Source organism: Heterocephalus glaber, unplaced genomic scaffold, assembly GCF_053883595.1.
Source record: "Heterocephalus glaber isolate CG9 unplaced genomic scaffold, H.glaber_assembly_v1.0 deba00001504, whole genome shotgun sequence".
Lineage (NCBI taxonomy): Eukaryota > Metazoa > Chordata > Mammalia > Rodentia > Bathyergidae > Heterocephalus > Heterocephalus glaber.
The window spans coordinates 73197091-73210978 of record NW_028258324.1 but is presented as its reverse complement, the minus strand read 5'-3'; the positions used below and the strand labels follow the sequence as shown (position 1 = coordinate 73210978).

General features: G+C 51.3%; 2 protein-coding genes and 1 long non-coding RNA gene across 3 annotated transcripts in view; 1 reads left to right on the top strand and 2 right to left on the bottom strand.

Annotated features, from left to right (window-relative positions):
* Positions 1-1899, bottom strand: part of Slc6a20 (solute carrier family 6 member 20) — a 33715-nt gene extending 31816 nt beyond the window's left edge. The window contains exons 1-2 of the mRNA XM_087186872.1: positions 1761-1899; positions 1526-1654 (exon numbers count right to left, since the gene is read on the bottom strand). The gene's annotated coding sequence lies outside the window, so the exon portion shown is untranslated. The remainder of the gene's footprint in view (positions 1-1525; positions 1655-1760) is intronic.
* Positions 1900-6505: 4606 nt separating this feature from the next.
* The window catches only part of Lztfl1 (leucine zipper transcription factor like 1), a 30023-nt gene continuing 22640 nt past the window's right edge, over positions 6506-13888 (bottom strand). Inside the window, exons 6-10 of the mRNA XM_004835037.4 lie at positions 13521-13586; positions 13361-13438; positions 10369-10545; positions 9597-9700; positions 6506-9117 (exon numbers count right to left, since the gene is read on the bottom strand). Coding sequence (XP_004835094.2) covers positions 9099-9117; positions 9597-9700; positions 10369-10545; positions 13361-13438; positions 13521-13586 — 444 coding nt within the window. The 3' untranslated portion in view covers positions 6506-9098. The remainder of the gene's footprint in view (positions 9118-9596; positions 9701-10368; positions 10546-13360; positions 13439-13520; positions 13587-13888) is intronic.
* Positions 10541-13437, top strand: LOC147825454 (uncharacterized). The gene is made up of 2 exons (XR_015441075.1): positions 10541-11967; positions 12867-13437. It is a non-coding gene; the product is annotated as an uncharacterized LOC147825454 (long non-coding RNA).

Here is a 13888-nt window from a genome sequence, read left to right as displayed (position 1 = left end):
CTCAAAGGACAGGTCCCCCCAGCCCCAGGATTCGACCTGAATAAATTAAAGATCTCAAGACAAGAGCACACTGGACTAGGGAGGGCATGAAATCCAACAACAAGGAGAAGACAGCATGAGACAAAGGAGAAAAGATGGTGATGGGAAGCTCGAGACAGAGACTGGATGTGCTATGAGACATACAATGGCAGGATCACCAGCAGCCACTGGGAGCCATGAGATAGTCATGGAGCAAACGAAGGTCCCTCAGAGCCTGTGGAAGGAACTCACTCTGCTATCGTAAGCCACCAGCGACAGTGATTTGTTATAGCAGCCCTAGGAAACAAACACAATTATAGATTTACTTATTACTACGTATTATTTTCTATATTCTCTCCGTGTAAGCCCCACAAGGCACACAGGGTCCATTCTGCTCACGAACTGTTTCCAATACCAGTGGCTACATCATAGTTGATTTTATCTGTGAATCCAATACTTGGTGAGTATGGGCTGAAGTGTTCTGAGGTCTGGCTGTACACACAGGCGGGCCCTCACCAGGAGAAGGGGACCCAGCTCCCATGCCCGTGTGTGGGTGAGTCAGACCCCTGTGGCTGCAGGAAGGGGCGCATGTGCAGCCAGCTGTGGGCTCCGCGTGTGAACTCCAGAGGCCGAGCTGAGCTCTTTGGAGAGGAAGGCCCATGGTCTGGGGCTGCCGGGTCCTGACTGTGTGGGTGCTGAGAACCCCAGTTCTGACTGCAGGTCGCACGTTCCCCGCATTTGCCAGGCCCGTCAGACAGTGCCAGCAGTGGGGGCACCTGCTTGTGTGCAAACCGGGCCTCAGCAAGGGAGAAGGCAGCTGCCGGAGTCAGCCCAGCGCAGGGATCGCTGAGCGGGAGAGTCCAGGCTGCGGGCCAGGACACACCCGGGACATGCCTCTGCTGTTATTTTATTAGGGGCCCAAGAGTGTGCGGCAGGAACTGTAAGACTGCTCTCCTTACCAAAGGCTCTGAGGAGCTGACTATAGTGAAGCACACCCAGGGATCCCAGCGGTGCCTCTAGAATGTAAGACCAAGGGCCTTACCAGATGCTCCAAGGAGCTGACTGCAGCGAAGAACACCCAGGAAGGAACACACCCAAGTTGGAAAGTGAAACAGACCTTGGTCTGGCCAGAGGGCATTCCCAAAGCAGAGTAGATTAGAGAGGTGTCAGTCCAGAGTCCAAGGCTCTTTTTATAGGGGCTTGCAGGGAAGTTAACAGGCAGAATTTACAGAAGAAGGAACAAAGGTTAGTGGTCTTACATTTGCATGTTAATTAGCCTGACATGTACTGATAGTCAGCAGATGCTTTGTAGATTGTTCTGTAGATAGTGGTGTCGGAACAAAGAGTTGGATAATTATGGCTGATACGATCTTATCTAGTGTCCTGGAACTAAGAAGCATCTTTATCTATTTACTCACATTCAATCACAGTTAGGGCTAGGGGAGTTTTATGCTTAGGGTTATGCAGCCCCACAGAACAAGCAGCGCAGGGAGCAAGGGGTACAAACCTGAGAAGACCGGCAGCCCACAGTGGGTGGCAGCAGGAGCTTGGGCAAGGAGGCGCCCAGCGGCCAGCGCTGATGAGGGGTCCTCGCCTGCTGCTCCATCGCTGTGTGGATCCCGGGTCGCACATCTTCCTGGGTCACAAGAGAAGCCACATCCTGGGCGACCTTGGGGTGCTTATTTCCCATCCCCGTTCTGGATCCTCCCTGTCTACCTGTCCTTCCTTTAACCTGGGCTTACCTGGGTGTGGATGGTACTTAGGAGGTGGAGTAATCACTCCTTAAAGTATTTAAAGGTTTGGGCCAGGAATGTAGCTCAGTGGTGCTGCTTCCTGCTTCAAAAGCCAAGGTCCTGAGTTTGATACCTGGTACCCAAAAAAAAGTATTCAAAGGTTTCATGGAATATGATCAGGCATCAAACTTTTTAAAAAGGTCAGCCGAAGCCCGGGGATTTAGCTCAGTGGTTTCGCCACCTGCTGCACAAGTGCAAGGACCTGAGTTCAATCCCTGGTACCAAAAAAAAAAAAAGTCAGCCGAAAAAAACACACTTGTCATCCCAGCACTTGGAGGCTGAGGCAGGAGGATCGCTGCAAGTTTGAGGTCAGCCTGAGCTACATAGCGAGACCCATTCTCAAAGAAAAAAAAAACAAGGTTAATCATTTATGGGCTCAGAAACACTGTGGAGGCTTTCAAATAAGACGTTATACAAGGAAGGAAAATTCCAGACCAAGTGTCTCTTGTGAGTATTCATGGAACAGCTTTTAATAAGACATCAGCCATCAGCTGACGGACCCAGAGAGGACCTCAGGACCAAACTAGGCTGGGCCGTGGGTGGCCCTGGGTGACAGGAGCCCTGCAGGGGAGACTTTCTAATGTCAAACTGCACCAGCATTGGCGTTGGCGCTGTCTCTGCAGGCCATGTGTCAGAGTGCGGCCCTGGGCAGGAGGGTGAACCTGGGCAGGGCAGCCCGGAGGCCAGGTCACTGCCGTCACCTCCAGCCCTGGGCTCGTCCTTCCTTCCCCGGGGCTGATCACTAAGCTTGAAGCAGCAGCCAAGGCCCGCTGGTGAGGGTCCTGTAAGCTGCCCTTAGGTCCCAGAGGTGGCTGAGCACAGAGACAGTGGGAGACAGAGCAGCCCAAAGAGCAGCTTCCTGGTCCCCACCCGCTCCTGCCTGGAGGACAGCACAACGGCCCCGGGCGGAGGGCCACGTGTGCTGCCTGGACTCCGTGCAGAGGGGCCGGGTCTGCACTGCGGCCCACAGGGCCTGTCATAAGCTCTTCAGAACCTCTCAGAACCTCTGTCCTCTGGTGTTCTGGGTCAGAGAGCGCCCTGACCAAACAGCCAGCAGCCAGTGCACGCCGTGCAGGAGCAGAGCAAGTGAAGCAGCAGCATTCACCGCGTGAGCAGAGGCAGAGGAGAATTGCTCAGCAGAGGCGGAAAAGGTACTGGACAAGATTCAACACCATCACGAAAGATCGGGCCTTGACGTGTGGCCTGGGCCAGCCTGAAACTCCTGGCCTCCCTCGCAGCTGGGGCTACAGGTGTGTGCTATGTGGGACTGCATAACCTTTGTTCCTTTTCTCCAGCCCCATTGTAATTAAATGTGAGTTAATGGATAAACATGCTTGTTAGTTTTGGGACACTAGATAAAAATCTGTAACAGACCTAAAGTCCCAAAGTAAACTACTCAACTCCTTGTTTGCCCGTAACATCAGTTCCGGGCACCACAATTTTTAGAACAAGCTGCAAATGTCTGCTGACCATCAATACGTGACAGTCGACCACTAACCTTTGTCCCCTTTTCTTTAATTCTATATGTTAACTTCCCCCTCAATATAAAAACAGCCTCGGACTCTGAGCTAGCTGCCTCTCTAAGCTATTTTGCTTTGGGAGTGCCGTCTGGCCAGACTAATACAGGTCTGTTTTATTTTCCAACTTGTCCGGTGTGTTCCTTCCCGGGTGTTCTTCGCTGCAGTCAGCTCCTTGGAGCGTTTGGTAAGGCTCTTGGTCTTACATTCTGAAGGCACCGCTGGGATTCCTGGGTGTGCTTCACTATAGTCACCTCCTCGGAGCGTTTGGTAAGGCTCTCGGTCTTACAGCTAACCCGTTTAAAAATTTTATAAGAGCTTTTAGTGAACTAGGAATAGAAAAGAACTTCCTGAATCTGATACAGAAGATCGCAAGCATCATCCTGATTGTTAAATTATTTAGGGGTCCCCAGACAGAAGGACAAGGCCTGGACGTCCTCTCCCACTGCTTCTACTTGACATTGGACTGGAAATCCCAGACCATGTGGTGTGGGGAGAGAAGGAAAGAAGGAAGGGCTCGGACTCTCTACCTGGAACCAGGACCCTGGGCTTCTTGGGGCTGGAAGACACCTCTGGGAACCGGAAGGGGAATGGTCTTCCAGCCGAGCAGGACAGGAAATGGGGAAACCAGCAAAGACAGATGGTGGAGTGCAGCAGAGCGAGCCCAGTGGTGCTTTTGAGTTTATCTCCACTTACTTATTAATAAGCAGAATGGACTTGAGTGGGAAGCAGAGGTCCAAGTACATGAACGCTGGAACGAGCAGGTGCTCAGGGCCTGAGCCTGCAGGTGAACTGGCGCAGGGCTGCTCTTTTTACATCTACTACTTAGAGGTAGTTGTGGCTTGGTCATGTGAGGCTGCAGCCTAAAGTGCTGAGCAGGGCTTGTGACTTCTCCAGTGAACAGACCCTTGGCGAGTAAGGAAAGCATGCTAGAAGCAGGTGTGGTGGTGCACGCCTGTAATTTCAGCACTTGGGAGGCTGAGGCAGGAGGACTGCTGTGAGTTCAAGGCCAGCCTGAACTATATAGGAAGACCCCATCTCACCTAAGGAAGCATGCTAGGACCCTCTGCCTCTGTCTGCCCAGGCATGGTGGGACCACCTGCACCCCTGTATCCTTGCCTGCAAAAGGTTCTGTGTCCTCACCCAGGCCCTTTGCCAGCCACAGGAACATGGCCAGCCAGACCTACGTGGTGCTGGGGTCACCGTCCCGGGGGCCTCCCACTCCATAAACCAGGGCCGGCAGACACCCCAGCCTCCTCACTCTGCTCTGGCCCTTTCTCCTAACTCCCTGGTGCCTACAACAACCGACCAAAAGCCCTGTCTCTGGATTTGGGGGCAGCACCACGAACACAGCCAGGGCCAGAAGGACCCCTGCATCTGTATGTGGGGCTGGCCGGGTGACAACAGAGCACCACAGCTGCTGGTGAGCTCGGTGGGGGTAAACTGAGTCACGCTGACACAGCAGTCACCAAAACTCCCACCAGGCTTGGACTGGGGGCAGGAAGAGGAACACAGGCTTCTGGTAGGACCTCCTGGACTTACTTCCCCGAAAAACCATCTGCACACAAGTCCCGAGGGCCTGCGCTTTGGAGAGCCCGACTGGAACTTGTCAGAGAGGCTGTCATGAGGTCGGTGAGGCCCCTGCCCCAGCCTCAAGTCCTGGTTTAGTTTGTTTGGGTTTTTCTCTCCTTTGAACCCAGGGGCCTTCACACTGAGCTATAGCCCCAGCCTGCTTTATTATGTATTCTCTTATTTATTTTCGAGACAGGTTCTCATCTAGTTGCCCAGGCAGGACTTGAACTTGTGACTCTGCCGCCTCAGCCTCCCAAAGTGCTAGGATTACAGGTGTGCGCCACACCTGGTTTCTCATGCTTGTGAGAGACAAGTGAGGGGTTGGGGTGTACCTGGGGTGGGCGCTCGCCTAGCATGTGCGAGGCCCTGGGTTCTGTAGGGAACAGGGGAAGGGGACGTAACCAGAACCTCTGCAGTGAGTCCTAGTCTCCTGCGAGCCACGGCAGCACACGGCGAATTACAGGAAAGGTAGACAAATGAGACTGAGAAGAAGCTGAGCTTTGGGTCTGATCAGTGCTGCTCTGGGCGGCAAAGACAAAGCCCCCCTAGCTTGCAGCACCTTTTACTCAGTACCTGGGGAAGCAGGTGTAACAAGTGCACTGCAGAGTTCAGTACTTCACAGTGGGATAAACAAGGTGTAACAAAAGGCTGGGGGCAGTGGAAATCTAAGAACAATGGGGAACTATGCAGATGAAGATTTGGTTCCTCCCTGGCGATTTGGTTCCTCCCTGGCGTCTCCCGCAGGTGTGGTCTGGTCCTGGAGATGACAGCATCCGAGGATCACTGAGGTCTCAGTTGTGACCCGAGGCCAAAATGCAATTATGTCTGGAGTGTCGTAGCTGGCCTGTAGGCAGGAGAACCAGGCCTACTCAAATGATTTTTCTCTAGAATTTTGTAGCATTGCTCCCAACAGGGTTCCACCCACAGCGCCCGAACACAACGATGAACAGGTGACTTGAGCCTCTCTCTCTCGGGAGACCCTGCTGGCCTGCGGAAGTTAGCTTTCTTTTCCCAAGTGCTCATGAAAACCCATTTCCTATGCTGTTAATCTGATAGGAGATCTGTTACTTTTAAAATTCTACAGGATGCTCATAGCTCAATTCCACTTTGTCTAACAGCAGTGGTGGATTGACCTGTAGGAGAGGAAGCGATATTGGACACCTGGGAGAACCTCACGGCTCTCATTAATCCATTCTTGCCGAGGAGCTGGTGACCAGGGTGCAGGGGCACAGGGTCCCCTCCAAGGATGAGGCTACAACCTTGCCTGGGCATGATCTTCCCCTCAGGAATAATGCCACACTTGCTCCTATGAGGTGCTGAGAATTGTTTTAAGAAGTTGTAAATACCAGCGTCCAAACAGGAACAGCAGGGGAGCCGGCTCTTCCTGAACTTCAGAACACAGAGTTTATGTGTGAGCGGAGAGTGTGCCAAATTCTGGCAACCCAACGTGTGCATCTAACACACCATGCGCGGAAATGCAGACACCGAAGCCCTTTTCAGTTAGGAGAACATAGATAACAGCACCAAAGCTTTCTCAAAGAGAATTACATGTTTAATGTAGTGTTGTGCGCAGATTGTAAGGTCCCAAAGACCACCAGGAGGCCGTTTCCGATGTAAGCACATGAGGGTCGTTTATTCAAGCTTAAGCAGGGACTCTCAATTGTCACCGACACAGCGGATCGAGATTGAGAGCCCCGAGTTCCAAATTAGCGGGGTTTTTATAGAGGTTACAGCAAGGTTTGGAGATTCTCCACTTAGCAGTTACATGATTGGTTAACATTTAGCGAGCATGAAGTGTACATTTTTGATTGGCTGAACTCATCAGGGGTAAGGGGGGATTATGTATAGGTTTTACAAAAGAAAAGAAGGACAAAGGTTAGTGGGCAACTGTCACGTATTGATGGTCAGCAGACACGGTGACTAATGGTCACGACCACCCAGCACTGACAGTCAGCACACTGACAGACGGTTCCTACAGATAGTGGGCCCAGGATGTTCATTTCCTGGGTAAACAGATGGCTGAGTAATTAACTTAGGAACTTTGGTTTGTTACAGATTCTATCTTTTGTTCCAGAGCAAACACATTTTAACCATTAATTTGAGAGGCTAGGGGAATGGTGGATTTTAGCAAAATGGAGTCGCTTTGGTCTCACAGTAGAGTGATGTTGAATTTTGTAAGACAGAAGCAAACATTTAAATGTTAACACTGCTGCAAAATGTAACCGTACAGCAGAAAAAATAAAGCACTTGAACGAACGTCAGGGAATTTTAACAAAGCTTTGCCAACAGAAGTCCGAGTCAGAGCCTGGCAAGAACCTTCACTTCTGAGGTGAAACAAAGCTCTGCACACCCTGGCCAGTGATCACAGACACTTCACGGGCCCCTTTTCGTCACAGGAGATAAACCCTAAAGCTAGGGAGCCACGGAAGGAAATACGAATTGAAAATGGCATTTTGCTGAGGGGGATGAATTAAAAAACGATGGCAGGAGCTGGGGATTTAGCTCAGTGGTTTCGCTGCCTGCTGCGTAAGCGCAAGGACCTGAGTTCGATCCCTAGTACCAAAAAAAACCCAACAAAAACGATGACAGAACCTGAAGCACTCCAATGTCGTTTGTGCCCAGATGCATCACATTTGTCTTTGAGGTTTTAAGTTTTCAGAAATACTTTTGAATTCATTACTGAACAAGCAGAACGCACTCTACCGCCTATTTCTAACTTGCTACCAAAGCCCAAGCTGAAATTCTAGCCTGGAACACAGGCTTTTCGGGGTGCTTCCCTCCCGCCTGCTGCCCCAGGAAGGCGGAGAGGGTTTCTCCGCTACGCTAACCTCCTGTTAGAGCCCTCCCAGCACCCGGGTGCACGGAGAATGGAAGGGACCTTGGGAGGGCACCGAGTCCAGCCAAAGACACAGGTCGGCCCAGGCCCTTCAGGCAGCACTGTGAAGGACTGAAGGACGTGGAGCCTGATGGGCGGGCCAACGTCAGAGACAGGAGAGGAAAAGCAGGTAATTAGTGCTGGCTTCCAACTGGATTTATCTTTTATCTGGGTTTATCTTTTATTGTTGTTCCTTCAGTAATTTAATATACACCCTATGAGAAAAATAATGCATTCCACCCTTGTATTAAAAACTTGAATAAAAATGAGACTTATGCTTTGGTGAGTAAACTCGTCGGGGAGATCTACACGAGTGGGAGTGAGCAACCTCCTTCAGGCTTCAGGCAGGCCATGATGCCCTTGCTCTTGGAAAGTGTGAAACATTCCTAAGCATCGACGTGGGAAAAGTGCGTGCTTTGCTCTCGAGGCGCAGTGCGTTCCGGCTTCGTTTCATCTACCCTTTCAGCACACTGCTGCATCACACAGCTGCCATTTCTAACCATATCATCTGAAGTCACCCACGAGGAAGCAGGACCAGTGGAAATGGACTAAGGCTCTGGAATACACTGCCACTCAGGTGCACAGAAACCACTGCGAGCCCAGGCCCGGTCTGAGGTCTGCAATGGGCTGTAGGCTGAGTATAGGTTTAAAAAGAGTTCTTACTTAGCTGGAAAGGAGTTCTGGGAACAAGTGAAAGGTCGCATTTACCCCAAGTCCAGATGCTTGTGGAAGGGAGCAGTAAGGGGGGACCTGGCTTCTGCAGCTGCCCCCGCCAGAACGTGCGTGCCTGGGCTGGCAGGGGCAGAGAGGAAGGGAACCCAGTCCTCACCCTCACTGCTGCTCTCCTTCCTTAGAGCTGGTGAAGAGGCTGCGTGTGAGACAGTGCTCACATTTTCAACGAACTCACATTTTAAAATTGTCAAATCGGGTACCGGTTTCAGTATTAAAAATAAGATTTGTACTAAGTGCCTTCGAGAACTCTAGTATTTATTTTTACCTCTGGGGAATGTACAAGCATAGATATTATTAACTCGCTAACTCCTATTCTAATGCCAAAGGGTGAGACTCTTCTTCCCTCTCCAAACGCCTTGTACCGTAAGGGTCCTCAGCACCCCGGACGGACGGGACGGGGCAGGGATGGATGGGCGGGCGACAGCCGGTTGGAATCACTGTGTTTCTCTTCTCAGTTAGACAAGTGAGAACAGGAACTCGAGTTCTAAATATGGAAGCAAAGTCTAAACATCAGAGGAATAAGGAGGAAGAATATGACAGTAATATGCTCCGGAGGTGGGAGGCAGCTTCTAGACGAGGGCTCTTCTGCTTCTAGTCCTCAGCTTCGTGCCTGGGGATAACAATCAGAGCGTCAGGACACTACCGAATGAGTGACTCACTAGTCACTCTGCACGATCCCTACCCAGCCCTGCCACGTGCGCAGTGCCCTCATGGTGACGAGGGGTGGCTGGGGCAGCAGGACTCAGGCCCCCTGGCTTGCGCTCTGAGCCTGGCACCCAGCTCTGGCTGTGCAGTGCCATGATCCACATCCTCCGATGCGCACTGGTCCCTCTCCAAGGACAAGTGTGACCTTCAGGTCAGTTGACCGTCGCTTCCCAGCTCTCCTCCCCTGAACTCTGATGAAGCCAGAGCTGCCCAGTGAGTCTCTGGCAACGACCCCAGCTGGCCGCCCACACGTGGACCAGTGGGCCAGAGCAGGGGAGAAGTGCTCAGGCGGCTTGGCCCGCTGCCCTTGCCCACAGCCGCGGCCTGGGGGGTGCGAGCTCAGCTCAGGGCAGGACCCACACCCCGAGGTGGGCCCCAGCCTACTTCGCCAGCCGCCTCCGCAGCTCTTTGATTTGGTCGTTCTTCCTGGTGAGCATCTCTTTCAGGTTCCGGTATGCCGCTGTTTGTTGGAATTTCTTCTCCAATTCCTGCTTGGAGAAAAAAAAAAATTAGCCCGTTGCCAAGCAACAGTGAAGGCAATCACAACAAATGTGATGAAAATGCCTACTGTTGCTCTAAATTTACTGACAGTTCACTTACACTATCTTCGAACTTCCTTACAAGACATACTCACGTAAAATTAAGACTACTCAAATTGAAAACTGTTATTTCAAGTGAGAAGCCAGTAAAACAGTAATATTTCCCCAAGTACAATATTAATAAATAACTCGAGCAGAGTAAATCCTAGACCTGGAAATCTATCTGAAATATTAAACCCATTTTCAAGTCCAATGAGCACAGGCTTCTTCCAAGTCCCAAAGCAGTGGCAGGAGGAGCATTTAAATTATGCTAGCCCCGTATTCTTTGACGTCTCACCCCTACAGTGAACAACTAAGCTCTCTCTGTGTTTCACGTATGTTATAAAAAAAGGAATAGAAGTCTCAAGAGAAAAGGTCACCCATCCTTGTGGCCAGGTGCAGGACAGCGAAGGGCCCAGTGGCTGCACACTGGGATGGCAGCCTCAGAGCGACAGCTCTCAGGCCACCCGCCGACCAGGACCTCGAGGGCAGGAGTCCCGTCCACCCTGCCGCCGGCCAGCAGACACCCGGCCACATCCGCCCCTCTGGGATGGGACGGGCGGACCCGGCCTCCTGACCTTCTCCGCCAGGCTCAGCTGGCCCTGCACCCTGAGCAGCTCATGCTTGGCCGTCACCAGGTGCTCCTCCAGGGACTTCTCGCTCTCCGTCTTGTCGTTCAGCGTCTTCTCAAACTCGCTCTTCAAAGCTGCGACCGTGTTTTCCAAGTCGCTCAAGTCTTGTGCTTTTATTAAGTCCTGTGGGACGCAAACACAGGGTCGTAACTGCCCACTGAGGAATGACGCTAGGACAGTGACCCCACGTCAAGGAGCTGTGTGCAGTTTTGCATAATTTACCTGCAGCTTGGATCTTCTCTCCAGATCTTGGGTTTTGAGTGATAAAATTCACGAAGGAAAAAAAAGATTTGTATCGCTATGGCAAGAAAATGGTCTATAATTGCTAAATATGTAGATGGGACAGTCTTTTCAACAAAAATTCCTGCTCATATTTTTGGTTTTTTAGAGACAGGGTCTCAGTATGTAGTTCAGGGTGGTCTCAGACTCAGCGATCCTCCTGCCTCAGCCTCCTGAGTACTGGTATTACAGGCTTGTGCCACCATGCCCAGGCCCTGCTCAGTTTTGAAGTTTAGTCTTTAAAAAGCCTTATTCCATTGTAACTGATAAAAGCATGAGTCTGCTCTGCTTTTGAGCCCTGGATCTTGAAGGAACTAATAAATGCTTGGAAACACAGCGGTTACAGTCAACCTAAAGAATTACTGAGCACATCAGATATATTTATTTTTCAAATATGAAATATATTCATATAGAATGAAATTCAAAAACAAGAAAGGGATATGATGAAACACCTGGGTGTTTTACATTTAGGGCTAAGGAGTGAGCCTGAACACAAATGGCTATCAAAGGCTGGGATGCAGTGTCTCTGAGGCTCACTCTGAACTCAGACCCGCCTAACTGACGATATCAGGCGGAAGCAGCTAATGACCCCTACAGCCTCCTCTGCGCTAGTCTTCTGGACCACGCTCCCCGGCCCAGGACAGACGCGAGGCAGGTTCTGAGCCCCAGGAACCCTGAGCGGCCTGTGTCCAAGACATGGAGCCCTGGGTTCAATCCCGCCGTGGCAAACAGACAGACAAAACACTGGCTGGACACCGTGTAGCACTTTCTAGATAACCAATTCGTCTTGTTAGTTATCAACAGAGCCACTTGGACTCTAGATAATTAAAACAATGTGTCGTCATTTCAGGTTCTGAGCCAAATCAGCCTGATTTTACCGTCAAGGCGACCTGGGGCCGCGCTGCTCAACCCGGGGAGCCAGGTTCTGCACGGGGCCACCCGTCTGCCCAAGCTCCACTCAGATGGGTCAGTGGGTGACTTGACAGCGGCATCTCTTCCCCCCGGCCTGTTTCTCCTAGCTGGAATTTCCCCTCAGATGTTTAATCACACGGCCGCTGCCATGTGGTTAATACTTCCGGGCGCTCTCTGAAAGGCGACAGCACCTGTAACGGACGCAGTGTGGGCCCGGCAGCCACAGCTGTGCGGCGGGGAGCTGCTTTCCAGGGGGGCCTGAGCGCCACCGGACTTGTGCGCTAAAGCCTGCCTCCGCCTCTCAATGCTGGGATGACGGGCGTGTGCCACCACACCTGGCTTCAGCTCTGTAACGTATGTTTTATTAGTGTATGTTTGTGATGCCCAATTATTACACTGGTTTGGGGGAACTGGGACACAGGCATCAATTCTTGGTCATTTTGATCCTTTTTCTCCTTTCCCCTCCCCGTTTCCTTTATTTTACTCTTCAATTTCTGTATCCAAGAATCTTAAAGTAAAATGCAAGCAAAGCCCCAAATAGCTTTTAAACAAATTCAGCATCTGAAAATGTTTGCGACTGTACTTTGGACAATGAGAGAGCCATTCAAAGGCCCAGCTTTCTAGCTTATAAATCTAGTAGGTTCTTGGCGTACAGTGGACCCTCGAGTTATGACTGGCCTGACATACAAACAACCTGGGTTATGACTGGAATTTTAGTTTTAGCTTACGAATAAAGTCTAGAGTTATGACCCGAATGCCGGCCGCTTGTGCTCCCAGATGGTCTCAGGTACAGATTTAACCCTTAAAGAGTTCCAGAAGGAGCACTACAGCATCCTTTCCTGTGTGGGGTTAGTTGAGAAATCCTGGGCCAGTGTCTCTCTAAGGACACTGAGATCTGCCTGTGCGCAGGAGAGACGCTTGGAGGCTGTGTAGAGGACCCTGAGCCTCAGCTGACCAACCTGAGTTACAACCAGCCCTTGGGAATGAATTGAGCTCATAAGCCAAGGGTCCACCGTATTTCCACTGAAAAATCATACACATTTTCCTCTTTTTAGGCACATAAGAAATATCCCCCTAACTGAAAGAGACCCACAGAGGAAACAGTGCAGTGTCGGAGATTTGTGTCCAGAAGACACGGAGGGAGGAGGTGGATGTGAAGCCAGATGAGCCAGGTGGAGGGCAGGGCCCTGAGTGGGGCACAGGGCTCACTGTACTGGCCTCTCTACTCTGGTCTGTGTTTATGATTTTCATAGAAAAAAGTTCAACAAACCCTGAAGGAAGCAGACTCTGAGATCGCTGAGCAGACACTGACAATACAACCACTGGAAAAGCTGCAGGAGACCGGCCTGCCTCGGCTTCCTGGGTACCTGCTGTTAGAGGGCTTCGGAAGAACAGCCCTAGCTGACCTCACCTTGATGCCCAGGGTGAGGGGCACAGGGCAGTTTGATGACTCCACCTGTCACTCATTGGGGCACACTTCCGCAGCGTTCACCACAGTACAACCCGGATGTAATTCCGGTTAGCTAGAAGCGTGCCCCCTCGTTTCTCCACTGTGACCAGGCATGCCTTGCGTCTACCAATCCAACCCCAGACAAGTCTCTGGCCTGGGCATGGGGATGTCCCAGTGCAGGGGCCGGGGGTGCTGTGCGGGGACTGCCGGTGGGGACGATGGACGGTGACTAGGACCCAGTCTCACGCCATAAGCTGATTCTATTTGGACAACATGAAAAAGCGGAAACATGATCACCTCTTGCTTCCCCTTGTCCAGCTGTAAATCCTGCAGCGCTCGCTCCAGCATCGCCTTCTCGTCCAAGGCATTCGTAGCCTACAAGAACCGAGCAGAAACGGAAGGCGCTCAGGGTCTGCGGCATCGCGGCGGCAGCCTTGTTAAAGGGAGCCTCGCCTACCTGCGTTTCAATCGTCTTCAGCCTTGACTTCAACTTCTCATTCTCTTCTTGAAGTCTTAAAATTTCCTTTGTGAGTAAATTCAAGTTTTATTATTTCAACCAACATACTTTCAGTTCTTGAAATTATGACTTGTCTCCCTTGAAGTGTAAACAGAAATTACATAACAGTTCAAAACGCCCCGTGCCTGGGTTGTTGACAATATCCCAGTTTCGCCAGGCTCACAGCCTCCGCACCTGTGTTGGTTTTGGCTCAAATCTTCTAGCTCCTCCTCTCTGCCTTGTACAACGGCCCTTCAGGCCTGCCAGCTGTTTTCTTTTCTCTTGTTTTGGTAACAGGGATCGAACTCAGGACCTTCAGCAGCACACTG